The sequence below is a fragment of the Ziziphus jujuba genome, chromosome 4 (genome assembly GCF_031755915.1).
Source record: "Ziziphus jujuba cultivar Dongzao chromosome 4, ASM3175591v1".
NCBI classification, from domain to species: Eukaryota; Viridiplantae; Streptophyta; class Magnoliopsida; order Rosales; family Rhamnaceae; genus Ziziphus; species Ziziphus jujuba.
In genome coordinates, this window is record NC_083382.1 from 14,659,968 (window position 1) to 14,677,141 (window position 17,174).

At 25.0% G+C, this 17,174-nt stretch overlaps 2 protein-coding genes across 2 annotated transcripts; both read right to left on the reverse strand.

Annotated features, from left to right (window-relative positions):
- Positions 1-6,906: 6,906 nt before the first annotated feature.
- On the reverse strand, positions 6,907-8,468 carry LOC132799356 (uncharacterized). The gene is made up of 3 exons (XM_060816625.1): positions 8,353-8,468; positions 7,577-7,795; positions 6,907-7,481 (listed from the first exon to the last, which is right to left on the reverse strand). The coding sequence occupies exons 1-3, from the start codon at positions 8,404-8,406 to the stop codon at positions 7,398-7,400; spliced, it is 357 nt and encodes a 118-aa protein (XP_060672608.1). The 5' UTR covers positions 8,407-8,468; the 3' UTR covers positions 6,907-7,397.
- A 3,449-nt stretch (positions 8,469-11,917) lies between these two features.
- On the reverse strand, positions 11,918-16,847 carry LOC132803552 (wax ester synthase/diacylglycerol acyltransferase 4-like). The gene is made up of 3 exons (XM_060816772.1): positions 16,698-16,847; positions 13,467-13,820; positions 11,918-12,067 (listed from the first exon to the last, which is right to left on the reverse strand). Exons 1-3 carry the CDS (start codon positions 16,845-16,847, stop codon positions 11,918-11,920), a joined length of 654 nt encoding a protein of 217 aa, XP_060672755.1.
- Between the last annotated feature and the right edge of the window lie 327 nt (positions 16,848-17,174).

The following is a 17,174-nucleotide window of genomic DNA, read 5'->3' on the forward strand; positions in this document are numbered from 1 at the left end:
TCAATTAGATTAGAAGGAGTTGAAAGCATATATAGTTGCTTCATACACCTCAATCTAAAATTTGCCAAAAAAACAACAGCACTTTGGTACGTTTTCCTAAAATATTGGTGCAAATTATAAATTCAAATCCAGCATATAAATTTATACAACACTAAGTTTATTTTATTTATTTGTTTAATTTTTTTTTGTTTTTTTTTTTGGGGGGGGGGGCTAAAACACTCGGTTGAGTCACTGCAGAAGGTAATTTTCCACAAAAATATATATATATATATATATATATATATATAGATATATATATAATAAAATAAAAATAAACCCACCTATCAAGTTGATGTGGCCTAAAAAAACAAATACAGATATTATCAAGGTGATCCCTATTTTGGAAGGATCTGTTTTGAAATTTTCTTAAAAAACAGAATATTTTCTTTGCAAGTTCAATTATTTCAAAAATATAATAAAACACTTAATTAATTAATAATGATAAATAATTTTTATGCATATTACCATTAAAAATATTTACAATTGATTGTTAAATTTAGACAAATATCAATTTCTATACTACATATAGAGCAATTTATATTCGTCATTAAAAATGTTCTGATATGTTATGTATCCAAAGAATAAAGCAAAATAAAATGTCTGCTAAAAGAGAAAGAAAACATGACAAATGCAACTAGCTTATTCAAATTAAACCTAAAAAGCTTTATGCTTCTTGTTCATAAAGTTACTATGAATAATATCTATAGAAACCAAGAGAGACTCTAAAGTAACGAATTCTAATATAAAGAAGGACTCTAATCTAAAGCAAAGCATCTTCAAAATAAAGAAGGACTCTAGTCTAAAAAAGGACTCTAATCTAAAGAATAAAAGAAAGCATAAATTAATTGAAATCCTACAAGAGGTAAGCATCTTCAATGGCTTTATCAATAGCTACACTAAAAACAAATTACTTCTCCAATGGGTTTGTTTAAACACATTACAAAAATGAAGTCTAAAAGGCAAAAAAAAAAAAAAAAAACTCTATCAAGCTAATGTAGCAAATAAAATAAATAAATAAATGCTAATAATGTGAGCATCTACTTTGGAAGGATCTGTTTTGAAATTTTCTTAAAAAAAAAATTCTTAAAAGGTTAATTAACTCAAATAGATTTTATGCATATTACTATTAAAAAGAATTATAATTTGACTATTAAATTTAAAAAGTGTCAATTTCTATGCCGCATATGGAGCAATTCATATTTATCATTGAAAATGTTCTAAAATATTATGTATCCAAAGATTAAATAGAAAAAGAAGGTCCACCAAATAAAAAAATAAAATAAAATAAAGAGAAAGAAAACTTAACAAATAGGACTAGCTGATTCAAATTAAACCTAAGGGCTTATGCTTCTTGTTCCTAAAGTTACAGATATTATCAAGGTGATCCCTATTTTGGAAGGATCTGTTTTGAAATTTTCTTAAAAAACAGAATATTTTCTTCGCAAGTTCAATTATTTCAAAAATATAATAAAACACTTAATTAATTAATAATGATAAATAATTTTTATGCATATTACCATTAAAAAAATTTACAATTGATTGTTAAATTTAGACAAATATCAATTTCTATACTACATTTAGAGCAATTTATATTCGTCATTAAAAATGTTCTGATATGTTATGTATCCAAAGAATAAAGCAAAATAAAATGTCTGCTAAAAGAGAAAGAAAACATGACAAATGCAACTAGCTTATTCAAATTAAACCTAAAAAGCTTTATGCTTCTTGTTCATAAAGTTACTATGAATAATATCCATAGAAACCAAGAGAGACTCTAAAGTAACGAATTCTAATATAAAGAAGGACTCTAATCTAAAGCAAAGCATCTTCAAAATAAAGAAGGACTCTAGTCTAAAAAAGGACTCTAATCTAAAGAATAAAAGAAAGCATAAATTAATTGAAATCCTACAAGAGGTAAGCATCTTCAATGCCTTTATCAATAGCTACACTAAAAACAAATTACTCCAATGGGTTTGTTTAAACACATTACAAAAATGAAGTCTAAAACGCCCAAAAAAAAAAAAAAAAAACTCTATCAAGCTAATGTAGCAAATAAAATATATAAATAAATGCTAATAATGTGAGCATCTACTTTGGAAGGATCTGTTTTGAAATTTTCTTAAAAAAAAAAAAATTCTTAAAAGGTTAATTAACTCAAGTAGATTTTATGCATATTACTATTAAAAAGAATTATAATTTGACTATTAAATTTAAAAAGTGTCAATTTCTATGCCGCATATGGAGCAATTCATATTTATCATTGAAAATGTTCTAAAATATTATGTATCCAAAGATTAAATAGAAAAAGATGGTCCACCAAATAAAAAAATAAAATAAAATAAAGAGAAAGAAAACTTAACAAATGGGACTAGCTGATTCAAATTAAACCTAAGGGCTTATGCTTCTTGTTCCTAAAGTTACAATGAATAATATCTATAGAAATCATGAGGGAATTTAATATCAGGTAACAAATTTATTATATTGAAGTAATGATTTCTAATATAAAGATGTACTATAATCTAAAGCCTAGGATGCTGAAGAATAAAAGAAAGCGTAAATTAATTAAAATATACAATAGTTAGAGTATCTCCAACAGCTTAATATATTTCTACACTAAAAAGAAAAAATTATTTCCACCTATTCTGTCTAAACATCCTACAAAGCTAAAGTGGGAAAAAAAAAGAAGGTATTTTCAAGGTAATCCTCTACTTCGGAATGGTATGTTTTGAAATTTTCTAAAAAACAAAATTTTTTTTAAAAGGTCAATTATCTCAAAAAAATACAAATAAAATAAACTAATAAAATATTCATTAATTAATAGCCATAAAAAGAAATTTATGCATATAAAAGGATTTACATTTGGCTATCAAATTTAAGAAATTCAATTTTTATGCCAGTGCAATTCACATTTTTATATTTTATGTATGCAAAGAATAAAGCAAAATAGAAAGTCAACCAACTAGAAAAAACAGAAATAAAACATTACAAATGGGACTACCTAAAGCTTTATGCTTTTTGTTCCTAAAGTTGCTATGAATAATATCTATAAAAATCAAGTGAGATTCTAATATTAGGTAACAAATTTATTTTATTAAAGAAGCAAATTCTACTATAAACTCTAATCTTAAGCCTAAAATTCAAAAGATTAAAAGAATACAAAAATTAATTAAAATCCTACAATAAATGGAGCATCTCCAATGGCTCTATCTTTTGCTATGCTAAAAAAAAAAAAAAAAAAAAATTACTTCTCCAATGGATCTATCTAAACGAACCAAGCTAATGTGAAAAAGGAAGAAAACAAAAAGCTAAAAACATAGTATCACATTGATGTACAGTCAAGTGACCCTCTACTTTAGAAGAGTGTGTTTTGAAATTTTTAAAAACTAAAATTTTTTCGTAAAAGGTCAATTGTCTTAAAATAAATAAATAAACTAGTAAAATATTTAATTAATTAGTAGCTTTAAAATAGTTTTTATGCATATTACCATTTAAAAAATTACAATTGACCATTAAAACAAAAGAGAAAGTCTGCCAGCTAGAAAAAAGAGAAAGAAAACATGATAAATGGTGCTAGCTAATTCAGTTAAACCTAAAGCTCTATTCTTCTTGTTCTAAAGTTACTATGAATATATCTGTAGAAATCAAGAGGGATTCAAATATCAGGTAACAAATTTATTTAGTTGAAGTAACAAATTCTAGTATGAAGAGAGATTGTAAGGCCTCAAATTCTAAAGAATAAAAACATAAATCAATTAAAATCCTAAAATAGGTAAAGTATATCCAATGGCCCCATATATTACTACACTAAAAAAATTTATTTTTTTCAATGGGTTTGTCTAAACACCCTAAGAAGCTAATGTGGAAAAGAAAAATAAAAAACCCTGTCAATCTAAAGTGGCAAACAAAAAAAAAATTAAAAAAAAAAAAGATACTCTCAAGATAAACCTCAACTTCAGAAAGGTATGTTTTGAAATTTTCTAAAAAGTAATTTTTTTTTCTTTAAAGGTCAATTATCTTAAATAAAATAAAATAAAATAATTAATTAATTAATTAATTAATAGTTATAAATAATTTTTATGCATATCACTATTAAAAAAAATTTACAATTGACTTTTAAATTTAAACAGTGTAAATTTCTATATCATGTATATAGTACTTCACATTTATTATTGAAAATATTCTTATATGTAATGTAACCGACGAATAAAGTGAAATAAAAGATCTTCCAACTAGAGAAAAGAGAAAGAAAGCATGACAAATAGGACTAACTAGTTCAAATTAAACTTAAAGCTTTATGCTTTTTGTTCCTAAAGTTACTATACATAATATCTATAGAAACCAAGAAGGACTTTCATATCAAGTGACAAATTTATTTTATTAAAGTAACGAACTCTAATATAAAAAGTGATTTTAATATAAAGTCTATGATTCTGAAGAATAAAAGTAAGTTTAAATTAATTAAAATCCTACTCTAGTTAGAAAATCTCTTATAGCTCTGTCTATTGCTATACTAAAAAAAAAAATTACATTTCTAATATATCTATCTAAATACTCTATTACGCTAAAGTAGTAAAATAAAAAGAAAAAAAATACTATCAACGTGATCTTATACTTCGAAAGGTTGAAATTTTCTAAAACACTATTTTTTGTTTTTTAAGGATCAATATCTCAAAAATAAAATAAAATAATAAAATATTTGATTAATGAATAGTCATAACTAGCTTTTATACATATTATCATGAAAAATACTTTACAATTGATTGTTAAATTTAAACAATATCTCATATCGAGCAATTCATATTCATCATTAAAAATGTTTTTTATGTTATATATCCAAAAAATGAAGTGAAAGAAATCGTGACAAATGAGACCTGCCAATTCAAATTAAACCTAAAGCTTTATGCTTCTTGATCCTACAGTCATGCTTTAAAATATCCGAAATTTTGTCGAATATTTTTCAAAATTTTTTATTTTTTAAGGGGTCGAAATAAAATTTAAATTTCAAATAGAAATAGATAGAATTTTACCAAAATTTCCATGGAAATTTCTGTAAAAATATACACATAAAATATTTAACAATTTAGTTAAAAAATCTATAATTTCCATGGAAATTTCTATGAAATTTTATAAATATCCATGAAATTTTTTAATTTTTTAAAAAAATTCATAAATATTATTGATATTTAGTAAAAAAATTTATCAAATCAACGTCATTGATAATTTTTTTACCATTTAATTGCCTTTTAAACATTTAGTGATATAAGCAAAATAAAATGAATTTAATCGAATGACATTAATAAGTTCTACTTATTAAATATCGATAAAGCAAAAATACAAAGATTGTGAATCATATTTTTGAACTTAGAAAATCTTATTGCCGGGAATATCTGTTTTACAAATGTGGATAAATAAATGATAAAACATATACATGGAGATATCACAACAAGAAGAGGATTCGATTTCTATGAATTTTGGATCAATGAGGGTTGCAAGTCATTTTTATAACTTGTATTCAATGGATATTTATGGAATGTCATCAAGTAGCAACTCATGGGTACCATCTTAAACTCAACCATCAACGAGTAGTAGTTATACATATGGTCAATTAATAATGCAAGATTCATATGGTTGGCATATTAATAATTTTATACAAAATTATCAGAGAGATACATGTTTTCATAACTACTTCTCACATTTCATATCTCAAAATCAAAATGAAGAAGAAACCGATGATTTTTAACCATTCAGAAATTCTATATGGTATTAAGATGATATTTATAAACTACAATGTAATTGTAATAATCATTTCATATATTTTAGTTAATAAATAATTTTATCATATATATATTTTTTGACATATTTTTATTAATAATAATAATTTATCTATGGTTATTAAAGCATATTATAAATCAATTTACTAAAAAGAATATAACATCCATTCAATATTTTAGCAAGTTTTATAATCAATTTGATAATTGATAGATTAAATAAGCTAATTCTAAAGTGTCAGTAAAAATTTTCATTTTTTAAAACGAATTTTCATCATTCTTTATAATTTTTTATCGATATTTAATATTTTTCGATATTTCTATGGAGGTTTTCGCATTTTAAAATTTTGATATTTCCATCGATACTGATTTTTTGAACCTTGCCTATAGTTGCCATGAATAATATCTATAGAAATAAAAAAAGACTCTCATATCAAGTAACGAATTAATTTTACCGAAATAACAAATTCTAATGTAAAAAGTGACTCTAATCTTAAAGCCTACGATCTTGAAGAATAAAAGATTGCATAAATTAATTAAAATCCTACAATAGGTAGAGCATTTTGAATGGATTTATTTATTGTTACACTGAAAAAAAAAATATTTTTCCAATCGGTTTATCTAAATATCCTACCAAGTTGATGTAGAAAAAAAAAAAAAAAAAAGATACTATCAAGGTGAACATCTAGCTAAGAAGGGTCTATTTTTAAATTTTCTAAAAAACTAATTTTTTTTATTTGAAGGTCAATTATCTCAAAAATAAAATAAAATAAACTAATAAAATATTTTATTAATTAATAATCATATATATTTGTTATGTATATTGCCATTAAAAAAAAACATATTTGATAATAAATTGAGTAATTTTATTAATTAATAATTGATTTGAAATCTTTGGGCTTGGAGCCGCCCAAACAAAATATATTTTTTAACTTTTGAAAGAAATAATAAATGTAAAAGGGGATGCTTTAAGTTATTAAAAGTGACAAAAAAGTAGTAATTTGAAATTTTGGAACTTTTCCCTTTGTTTTTTTTTTTTTTTTTTTTTCATTAATACTGACAAATGAAATCTTAGAATTTGTTCCCAAGCTAATGTAAGACTAACTCGGCATAATTTTCTAATCAAGTAATCTATGCCCTTTTTGTCCTCTTTCTAGGAGTCCTATTAACCTGAAACCAGTTTATGTTAATTACAACCAGTCAATGTTATTCTAGCAACTCAAACCTGTCCTTAAACTAGACTAAATTAAACTAGATCCTAAGCATGGTGCTGATTTCAAATGATGCTAAAATCACAGAAAAATTGTTAAAGAAAATATACCAATAGCAGAAACATTTGATTAAGCTCTATCGAAAGGATATGATCTCCCTTCTATAACTGGAAACCCCTCTTTAAGTACTAGTGTGTCTTCCACAATTCAAAGGTCAACACAACCAAATGAGATCATAATGTTGTCAAAAGCACTTTCCATGTTCCCTTCCAATTAAATTTGTATGCCTATTACATTTTATCCACCAATACAAAAGAAACCTGCGGAGTGGGCAAACGAAATGACATGATTCCTTCACTTGTTTTCGACATTTACCTAATCAGTTCTTGAGACTGAAAATGAGAATGCTACTACATTTGGCTTTCATATCTCCAAATAATGATCGTAAAAATATGGCCATAAGCTGAAGAAGTAACAGGTCCAAAAATTTTGGTACCCATTTTAGTAAGTCAGTGTTTATAAAACAAATTCAGAAGGAGATAAGTTTGTCATACCAACCTTGGGTTCAACAGCTTTGTCCGCAAGGAACGATGTAATAGAAACCAATGAGACAAGAAACCCAAATCCAATAGCTGATGCCAACAGCCAGTTCCTATCTTTTGACGACTCCGTAGATTTGAAGAAATTCATGAAATTATATTGTGGCTTGACAGTGAATTTAAGTAGAAGCAAAGTTCCAATGAGCTCAAGAATTTTTGCTACAAACAGTGATATAGCCTGCACTAAGAGAGAGAGAGAGAGAGAGAGAGAGAGAGAGAGAGAGGGAACCAAAAAAAAAAAAAAAAAAAAAAAAAAAAAGAAAAGAAGGTAAAGTAAAGTTTGAAAAGTTTGAGACAGACTGATTAACATACACCATTGAAAGCCGTAACTGTCATAAAAGCTGCATAGCTGCTTATACAACTGATGCCTTAAGAAACCGTGAGAAGCAGATTCATTCCAAAAGTGAAGATTGGAAGGGACACAAGCAGATGCCATCCCAGATCAAACCATAGAAACTGAAAATTTACCTGTCAATCCATACCTGGCTACATGGATGATCATGGAGTGAGGATATTGCCATATTAAGCAAATTTTATGTGCGTTTTCATCATTCTCTTACCATGTCTAACATTCCATAGTAAGCAAATTTTATGTGGAGATGTAAGGGGGAAAGAAAGTACTCCACTAAGCCTTTTATCATTCTCTTATCATGTCTAACATTTATCCAACATCAAAGAGTGTAAATGAATGCAGTTGTAATCAGAATTATCATAAAAGTCAAGAAATATGCTGACCTCAGTTTGTGGATCAAGATTAGGCTCTTGCAATATTTGAGAAACCACAGACATGCCTCCAAAACTCAAAAGGAATGTGTAAACTGAAAATATAAAAGGCCATAGTGCTCCATACACTCCCCCTGTCCTATGGAGAATCAGCTGCCAGGGCCGAGAAGCTCTATAATTCAGAATCACAAAGAATCAAATTCAATATTCAGATCAACACAACAAAGAAAAGACGTAATCAAAGTACATTGAGTAGTTAACATAAAATTTTCACTTGCATATTCTTTATTGGAGAATGTTCCCTATACCAGGGTATTGGATAAACAAATTACCAATATGATCTCAGCCCCTTTAGTAGGTACATATAAGTTATAACCGTGCATAAGCAATGAAATGAAAAGTTTTGAGTTGTTAAGATTACGATTTATACAATATTATTGTTGGATACCTACTTAACAGCCAAGAACATATTTTTTTGAAAAGACAACTTGCTAAATGGAATCAGCCCTTGCTTTTATTGTCAGAGATATTAGCTTGCCCACATTCATATATGCAACAATATAAAGGGAATAATTATAAAATAAACACAAGGTAAGATAATACAATTTTTCCAAATTTTCTTTGGCAGAAACACCTTGTGAATGATTTTTGCTGCAAAAGCACCGGAAAGAAGCAATAGAGCTCAGCTTGAAACTGAAGCCAGAGGAACAGAAAAGTGTAGTCGAAGATCGAAAGGAATTTTGGGGTTTACAGAATTCGCTTCTAAGTTTGGAAGGGTAAAGAGGATGTATATGCACTAATATCATTTCGCACTAACCTCTTTATTTTGCTCTTCTGCTCCACCATTTAAATGCATAATAAGACAATGTCGCCGAAACAATTCTCATTTCTCTTTTCTTATGCAGCTATAAATTTTTTGGATTTTTTTTTTAATTTTTAATTTCTTAAAGTTAAATTTCATTTCAACCCTTTTGCTTTTGTTTTCTTTTAAGCAGAAAACATCTCTATTTGGAAAGATTTGACTATAACCCCTCATATTATATTTTTGTTTCGATTCATCTCCTTAATAGGTAATATCATAGCCCCTAATACTGTACAATATTATTGGTTGGTGCAGAAGAAGAAAAAACCCATTGCATGGACGGTACAAATGTGGCAGAAGAGAGAGAGAGGCCTTTCTATTTGAAAGACATTTTTTTCCCCCCCTAAACAATGTTAATATCATATATATATAGCAAAAATAAAATTAAATGTTTAAATGCATTTATTACCTCTACCATCTCGTTTGCACCCCTTTTTTTTTTTTTTTTTTTTTTTTGGTGCAATGGAGGCTTTATGTTTTAAAACTTTTCCAATTAAAACTCTTAATTTTCAATTTTGTAGCAAATGTAGAACAGTTACTAACAATGACCTTTACCAATAATGTTTATATATATATATGACAACTTAATTGATTACTTTATAAATTCAAAATATAAAGATTTTATATCCAATCTTCTAAAATAAATAAAATGTTATAAAATATATAATTCATTTAATTCAAAGTTTAAAAAATCAATATCGAAGAAAAAATTAACAATTCAAAATATAAAAATATCCACAAAAATATTAAAAATTATTAAATATCAATAAAAACTTATATATATATATATAATAGAAATTGATGAAAAATTATTTTTAAAAATAAAAATTTTTATTTAAACTTTAGAATTATTCTATTCAATCAATTAATTATCAAATTGACTATAAAAATTACAAAAATATTGAATGGATATTATATTTTTCTAAAATCAATTAATTTATAATAAGTATTAATGATTATAAATATATAATTGCTAATAAGAAATATGCAAAAAAAAAAACAAAAAAAAACATATTTAATAAAATTATTTATTAATTAAGATATATATAAAATAATTATTACATTTACATTATATTTTATAAATGTCATCTCAATACAATATAGACATTTTAATAGTTAAAAATGATTAGTCTCTTTTTTATTTTTATTTTAAAATATAATATATGTGAAGTAATTATTAAAAGATTTTCTTTAATAATTTTGTATACAATTGTTAATATGCCAACTATATGGATCTTGTATTAAATATGACTATACTTGATGATAATTATTATTAGATATTGATTGACTGTATGCACAATTATAAATTTAGTTTACACAATTTTTATTTATTCTCTAATTTTTGTCTACTTTAGAATATTTATACAAATATTAAAATTATTATTGTAAAAAAAAATAATAATAAGTAGGTAGACCTATGACTTGTAACACTAATTTTTTCCTACGAATGGGATAAGTAGACTTGTTTGATAAATTTTATATTTTATTTGCTTAATTTTTGTAAGGCAATTAAAATGTAAAAAAAAAAAAAAAGCTATCAATAAATTTAGTTGAGTAAAAAGTTTTACTAAACATCAATAATGTTTATAAAGTTTTTAATAAAAAATTAAAAAAATTAATTTAATTGATATTTTCAAAATTTCTACTTTAAAATTTATATGGAAATTATGAATTTTTTAACCAAATTATGAAATGATTAATGTAGATATTTTAATAAAAACTTCTATAAAAATTATGAAGAAATATAAAAAAATTTCATAGATATTATAAAAATTTTATCAATTTTCATTCGAGATCTAAATTTCTTTTCTATTTGTTGGAAAAACAAAATTTCTATAATTTTTTTTTAAAACCTTGACTTAGCCTTACGTTCACGTGATAAAGTTTTTCCATATATAAATGGAACGATACACCAAATAATAATAATAATAATAATAATAATAATAACAATAATATCAACAACAACAATAATAATAATGATAGATACATATATAAATATATATATATATATATGTATGTATCCGTACATAGAGTTGCACATTTATTTTATAGGGGAAGTTTCACACTCTAACTAGAATGTAAAATAATGATAATAATAATGTATCGAAATTATGCGTCTTAGCAAGTATAATGGGGCGTGAAGCGTCCATCGTGAAGCAATCCAATATATATTAAGGAAACTAATTTATGCCTTAAGTTTTATCTTTCAAAGGCTTGTCCCCTTATTCATTTAAAAAAAAAAAAAAAATCCTAGTTCTAGTAAGAGTTTTGTGCTGCTTTGAAGATGGTGTCAAAAGCTTGTTCAATGCATGACTTGAACTTCTGCAGGTCTATATGTCCTTCTTTAGTTCCAAAGGTAACGCTCAGCTTCCCCATGTAACTCACAATGCTTATATTCAGGTCCTATAAAATCCCACAATAATATAAAATAAAAACCGATCTAACTAACAAAAACTTAATATAAAAGCAACACACACATCAAAAAAAATTTTCCCCCCAAAAAAAATAAAAAAATAGAACACACAAAAATGATATAATACTGTTAATGATTAAAAAAAAAAATTCCCAACTGAAATTGGCCAGTTTAATGGATAATATAAAACCATTTTATTAAAAAATTTACAATTAAACATATGTAAAGTATGTATTTTAAGTTCTTGAAACACAAGTATACACAAACATAAAATAAAAATAAATAAATAAAGAAATCGAGATTCAATTTATGTACCTCGGGTGTCCCGTCCAAGGAATAATATCAGTCCTTAAAGGATGATTAGCCAAAGCCATATGTTCCACCGGACCAATCATATTTGAGATAACCATGCTTGCATTTGTCACCGTGTTGTACATGACCTCTGCTGCTGCCTGGAATAAAATAATTTTCATATTTATTTAAATTCAGATAAAAAAAGATTATTTTATTATCCTGTTACTTTTGTTGTACTTAGAGGAACCAAAAAAATTATGGGTTAACACAGCTTTCAAAAAATCGATATAGATCCAAATATTAAAAGTATAAAATATGAAAATATTTATAAAAATATCAAAAATGATTTAATATGGATAAAAATTATAAAATTGATTAAAATTAATGAAAAATTATTTTAAAAAATAAAAATTTTTATTGAAATTTTTGGATTAACTTATTTAATTAATTAAATGTCAAACTAACTATAAAAATAAAAACTATTGGATGAATTTTGTATTTCTTTTAGTTAATCATGTATTGTAAGCATTAATAATCATAAATATATTATTATCAATAAAAAAATATATATTTGGTAAAATTATTTATTAATTAAAATATATAAAATAATTATTATAATTATATTATATATCATAGAATGTCATTTCAATACCACATAAAATTTCTAAGTGGATGCAAATTATTGATCTTTTCTTTATATGATAAGTAATTATTAAAAGTTATACTTCCTTCATAATTGTGCATATAATTGTAAATATGCCAATTATATAGATTTTGTATACTATAAGCATTTCATCAATCCATTTAATTATATTTGCATTGAATATATTTCATGCACATTTTTATAATAGTTATATACTTTATTACTATAATATAATATTTATCATTTATTTCACATATATATTTGTATGTTTGCCTATATTGTAATTTATATCTACTTTATAATATTTATAGAAATATTAAATTTATTATAGTAAAAAATATAATGGATAGTTAAACAATTAAACATAAATAATATTTATTCAATTTTTTGAAAACATTTCACAAAAATTTCATGAAAACTTATGAAACTTTCATAAAAATTATGAAAAAAAAAATTGACGTGGATATTATATAGAAATTTCAATAGAAATTTTGTGGAAATATTAGTAATTTCTGTGAAATTTTTGAAAATTTAACCTGTTTTTAGGTGGGGCTAAAATTTTCTATCCATCCTTTGAAAATATAAAAATTTCAACGAAAATTTCACGATCATCTCATGTTTTTAAATGTTGTTGACGCTAAACTAATAAAATATGGATCTTTTGATTGAATAGGCAAGCTAGATTATTTTAAGTATAGTCCAATCAAATTGGGGCTACACTATATAGGTTCTTTTATGTTTTTATAAAAGAGAAATATGGTTATATTAGGGGATACTTATAATGAATACGATATCAAGTTAACATAGTTATTCACTATAACTTACTCATTATAAGTATCCTCTAATGGTGATTAATGGGTTAGAATTAAATTAGATATGTAGCTTAAAATTAATTAATGAGAAAAATTACCCACCTCATAGCCTTTCAATTTCTTCACCATCTCCAATAGCCTGCCGTTGAGGTAAACAGATAAAGATTTTCTCTTTCTCCCGATTACTTTTTGGGCATACCGAACAATATCCAATGGATTTGAAAATTGATCATTTCCAAATTTGGGAATTGGTATATGCAAAAAAGCAAATTGATTTCCCCATGGCGTCTTGAACTCAGGTTTCATAATCTCATTAACAGAAGCATAATCCATAAGCATCCTTGTATTCAGCAACACAATTGCTGTGCAATTCGAGTTTGCTGATTCTTCGTTAATCTCTTGCATGTATTTTTGAGCGCCAAAGATTATTATTCCACAAATCTTGTCGTTTATAGTCTGTCATGTTAAAATAGAAATTAATTAATTCAGTTATGAATACAATATTAATTAACAAAATAAATTAATGATTTAAATAAGATAATTTACAAAGTTTTAAACAACCATGCAAGCATGCATTCAAATAGTTATATTTTCTTAAAAAAAGCATAATACTAATTAAGGGAAAAAATTGACAAAATTTTATATATATATATATATAAATTCTCCTATCCAAATTCTACATTAACGTAAAGTCTAGAAATGGTTTATAAACCCTTATAGGCTCCTTTATTAGCACTTAGAAGCACCTATTAGTGTTAGGTCATTCGTAAACATTAAATTTAATTCAAGATCATAGATAAGAGCCTTATTGTTATATATTATATAGAGTTAGTTATAATCTTACGGCTACAAATCTTACGGCTACAAGCTTATTCTTGATTAATTTCACTTGATCGAGAGAGAATGTCATGGTAGTTAATATTGTTGGCTGAAATTCAACTCCAACATAATTCCCAGACCTTATTGGTGATTGATCATCTTTTAAAAAGTTGCTTTTTATAAGACTCCAACCGAAATCTGTTATGGTATATAATATCGAAGAGAAAATTTGAGGCAGACGATGAATTATGCTTCCATTTGTTTTAAGTTTGGAGCTTTGGCATGTAGGAAATGTTAGAGGAAAAGAAGGATTTTTAGCTCTTTGTAGAGAAGAAAGAAGAGCACCCATTAAAGAGTAGCCACCGCCAAGTGCATGGTGAAACTTGAATATGATATTACCAGCTGCTTTGCTAGTTGGGTATTTTACTATATGAATTTCCCATAGAGGTTTGTTTTATGGAAATTTTTTGGTAGCTATCTTCGATAAATATTCATCAAGATATTTATCATATGATTCTGGTGAAAGTCCAAAGGGAAAATTTGGGAAATTTAAATGATCTTCAAACTTCACTTCCACATTCTGCCATTTTTTGTTTCCATTGGAATCCTCAACCTGGTATGTACAGCTTTTATTAGTTAATTCTTTGAAATGACTGTAAAATAATAAAAATAAGAAGAAGAAGAAAAAAAAAATTCCAAACTAAACTAAACAAAACTAAAAGACGAACCAAACCTTATGCAAGTATATGCATGTTTTCCTTATTTAATATACTATTTAAGTATAATTCATTTGGTGTTTTGATTGGATGATTTCGTGTTAAAGATATTAGTGATATTAAACAAGATCGTATTAAAGATTAAAGTATTTTGTCAAAAAATGAAAAACATTACAAACAAGAACTCAAATGTATAGGTGAGATTACTAAAAATAAAAAATAAAAAATGTATGGGTGAGATCTTTAAAGGAGATATTAGGTCGACGAATTAAAATTATCTCTGATTAAAATTTGTGGGCAACACTATAATTAAGAATATTCAATATATATATATAACTTCACAAATTTATGAATTAAACCAAGCATTTTAAAGAAAACATGATTTATGAATCAAATAGGGTTATATGTGGCACATGTGACCTTTAAATCTGATTTTTTTAATTTCTTTTTAGATTTTCTCATTTAAAAAATTAAAAAAATTTTGAGAGCCCCAAAAAAACCTATCCGATGTTTAAAAAAAATTCCAAAAGCTCAAAAAAGTACTAGGTGGTAAAAAAAATAATTTTGAGGGCATAGTAAAAAATACCAAATGTTCAAAACAAATTTCAACATCATAAAAAAAAAAAAAATCAGATGATTAAAAAAAGATTTAAGTGCCTAAAAGAATACCAGATGCTAAAAAAAAAATCAAATATTAAAAAAATATGAGAGCAAAAAAAAAAAAAATCAGATGGTACAAAAATTTTGAAAGCATGATAAAAATACCAAATGATAAAAAAAATTGAAAACTCCAAAAAAATATCAGATATTCAAAAAAAAAAAATTTAAAAGCTCAAAAAAATACCAGATGGTAAAAGAAAATTTCAAGAGCATGATAAAAAATACTTGATATTTAAATTTTTTTTTTGAGGGCTCGATAATAATACTAAATTTTCTAAAAAATCCAAGAGCACAAAAAAAAAAAAAAAAAAACAAAATTACATGGTTAAAAAAATTCTGGGTGCTAGAAAAAAATGCCAAATATTCACAAAAAAATCTGAGATAAAAAATATATATATATATATTCCAAAAATATCACATGGTAAAAAAAATTTTGAGAGCCCAATTACCATATGGTTAAAAAAAAAAAATCTAAGGGTCTAAAAAAATACAATGTGGTTAAAAAAGTTTCGAGTGCCCAGAAAAAATAACAGACAATAAAAAGAAATTCCTAAAGCTCAATAAAAATACCAAATGTTTTTTGGGCTTGAAGAATTTTTTTAAACATGAGATATATATATATATATTTTTTGGGGATCTTAAATTTTTTTGAAAATTTTAAATGGAAAAATGTGAAAAATAAATAAAAAAATTATATTTGCAAGCCACATGCACCGCACGCGATATCTATTTGATGAACTCAGTTAATTTTAACTGAGTTGAATTAATTTGTAACAATTTTGAAAATGAAGATATTAATGTGGTAAAATTAATTTTAAAGCTTTTAAAACAAAATTAAGTGATTTTAGAGTACGTCAAAGTGCAAGTATTACTCTTTTTTTTTATTTTTTTTTTCTAAATAAATTGGTCAAGTCTCATGATTCAAATATATATATATATATATATAATTTTTTTTAATATGTATATACACAGTAATACAATTCTAAATAAATAAATAATGAATTTCCCCAAAAAAAAAAAAAAAGAATTGTATAATAATCTTATTAAAATGAAAGATGTGAAGAAAAGAAAAGGGAGTGGAAAAGCACATCATGATGGAACAGAAACGTGGGTTGATGGGAAGCACAACACCACAAACCAAAGACATAGCTTGCGAAATATCAATAGTAATGGGAATCTCAATTTCCAAAACAGCAAGAATTGAAACTGATAACACTGAGTTGTTCAAGAACTCCCCTGTTGGACTCACTGGCTCTAACAATATTCTTTCCTCTCGAAAATCCTCCATTCTATTCTCTGTTTTTTCCATAATAGTAATGTTAAAATTTAGCACATTGTTTATATATCCACATCATCAATTTATTATTGGTAAGTTTTTTTACTAACAAATCAATTTGCTTAATTCTAGCATGTTTAACATATTTAATTTCTTTTTAAAGCAGAGAGATGTCAAAATAAAATGTTTAAAACAAAAATAAAAGTATAACAGAAGAACATATAGTAGAAAATTTATTTTGCATAACAGAAACTAGTGTAAATATGTATATTGTACAATACCTCCTCCTACAATCTATATATATATATATACATGTATGACATATAGGTATTATATATC

Excerpts from the sequence above, each read along its gene's own strand:
- LOC132799356 (XM_060816625.1), bottom strand. The coding sequence starts at position 8,406 with ATGTCTGTGGTTTCTCAAATATTGCAAGAGCCTAATCTTGATCCACAA. Across the intron at positions 7,796-8,352 it reads ATCTTGATCCACAAACTGAG|GCTATATCACTGTTTGTAGC; the intron begins GTCAGCATATTT and ends CTCTTAGTGCAG. Across the intron at positions 7,482-7,576 it reads ACAAAGCTGTTGAACCCAAG|CTTATGGCCATATTTTTACG; the intron begins GTTGGTATGACA and ends TTACTTCTTCAG.
- LOC132803552 (XM_060816772.1), bottom strand. The coding sequence starts at position 16,847 with ATGGAGGATTTTCGAGAGGAAAGAATATTGTTAGAGCCAGTGAGTCCA. Across the intron at positions 13,821-16,697 it reads TTTCGCAAGCTATGTCTTTG|ACTATAAACGACAAGATTTG; the intron begins GTTTGTGGTGTT and ends TTAACATGACAG. Across the intron at positions 12,068-13,466 it reads AGAAATTGAAAGGCTATGAG|GCAGCAGCAGAGGTCATGTA; the intron begins GTGGGTAATTTT and ends ATTTTATTCCAG.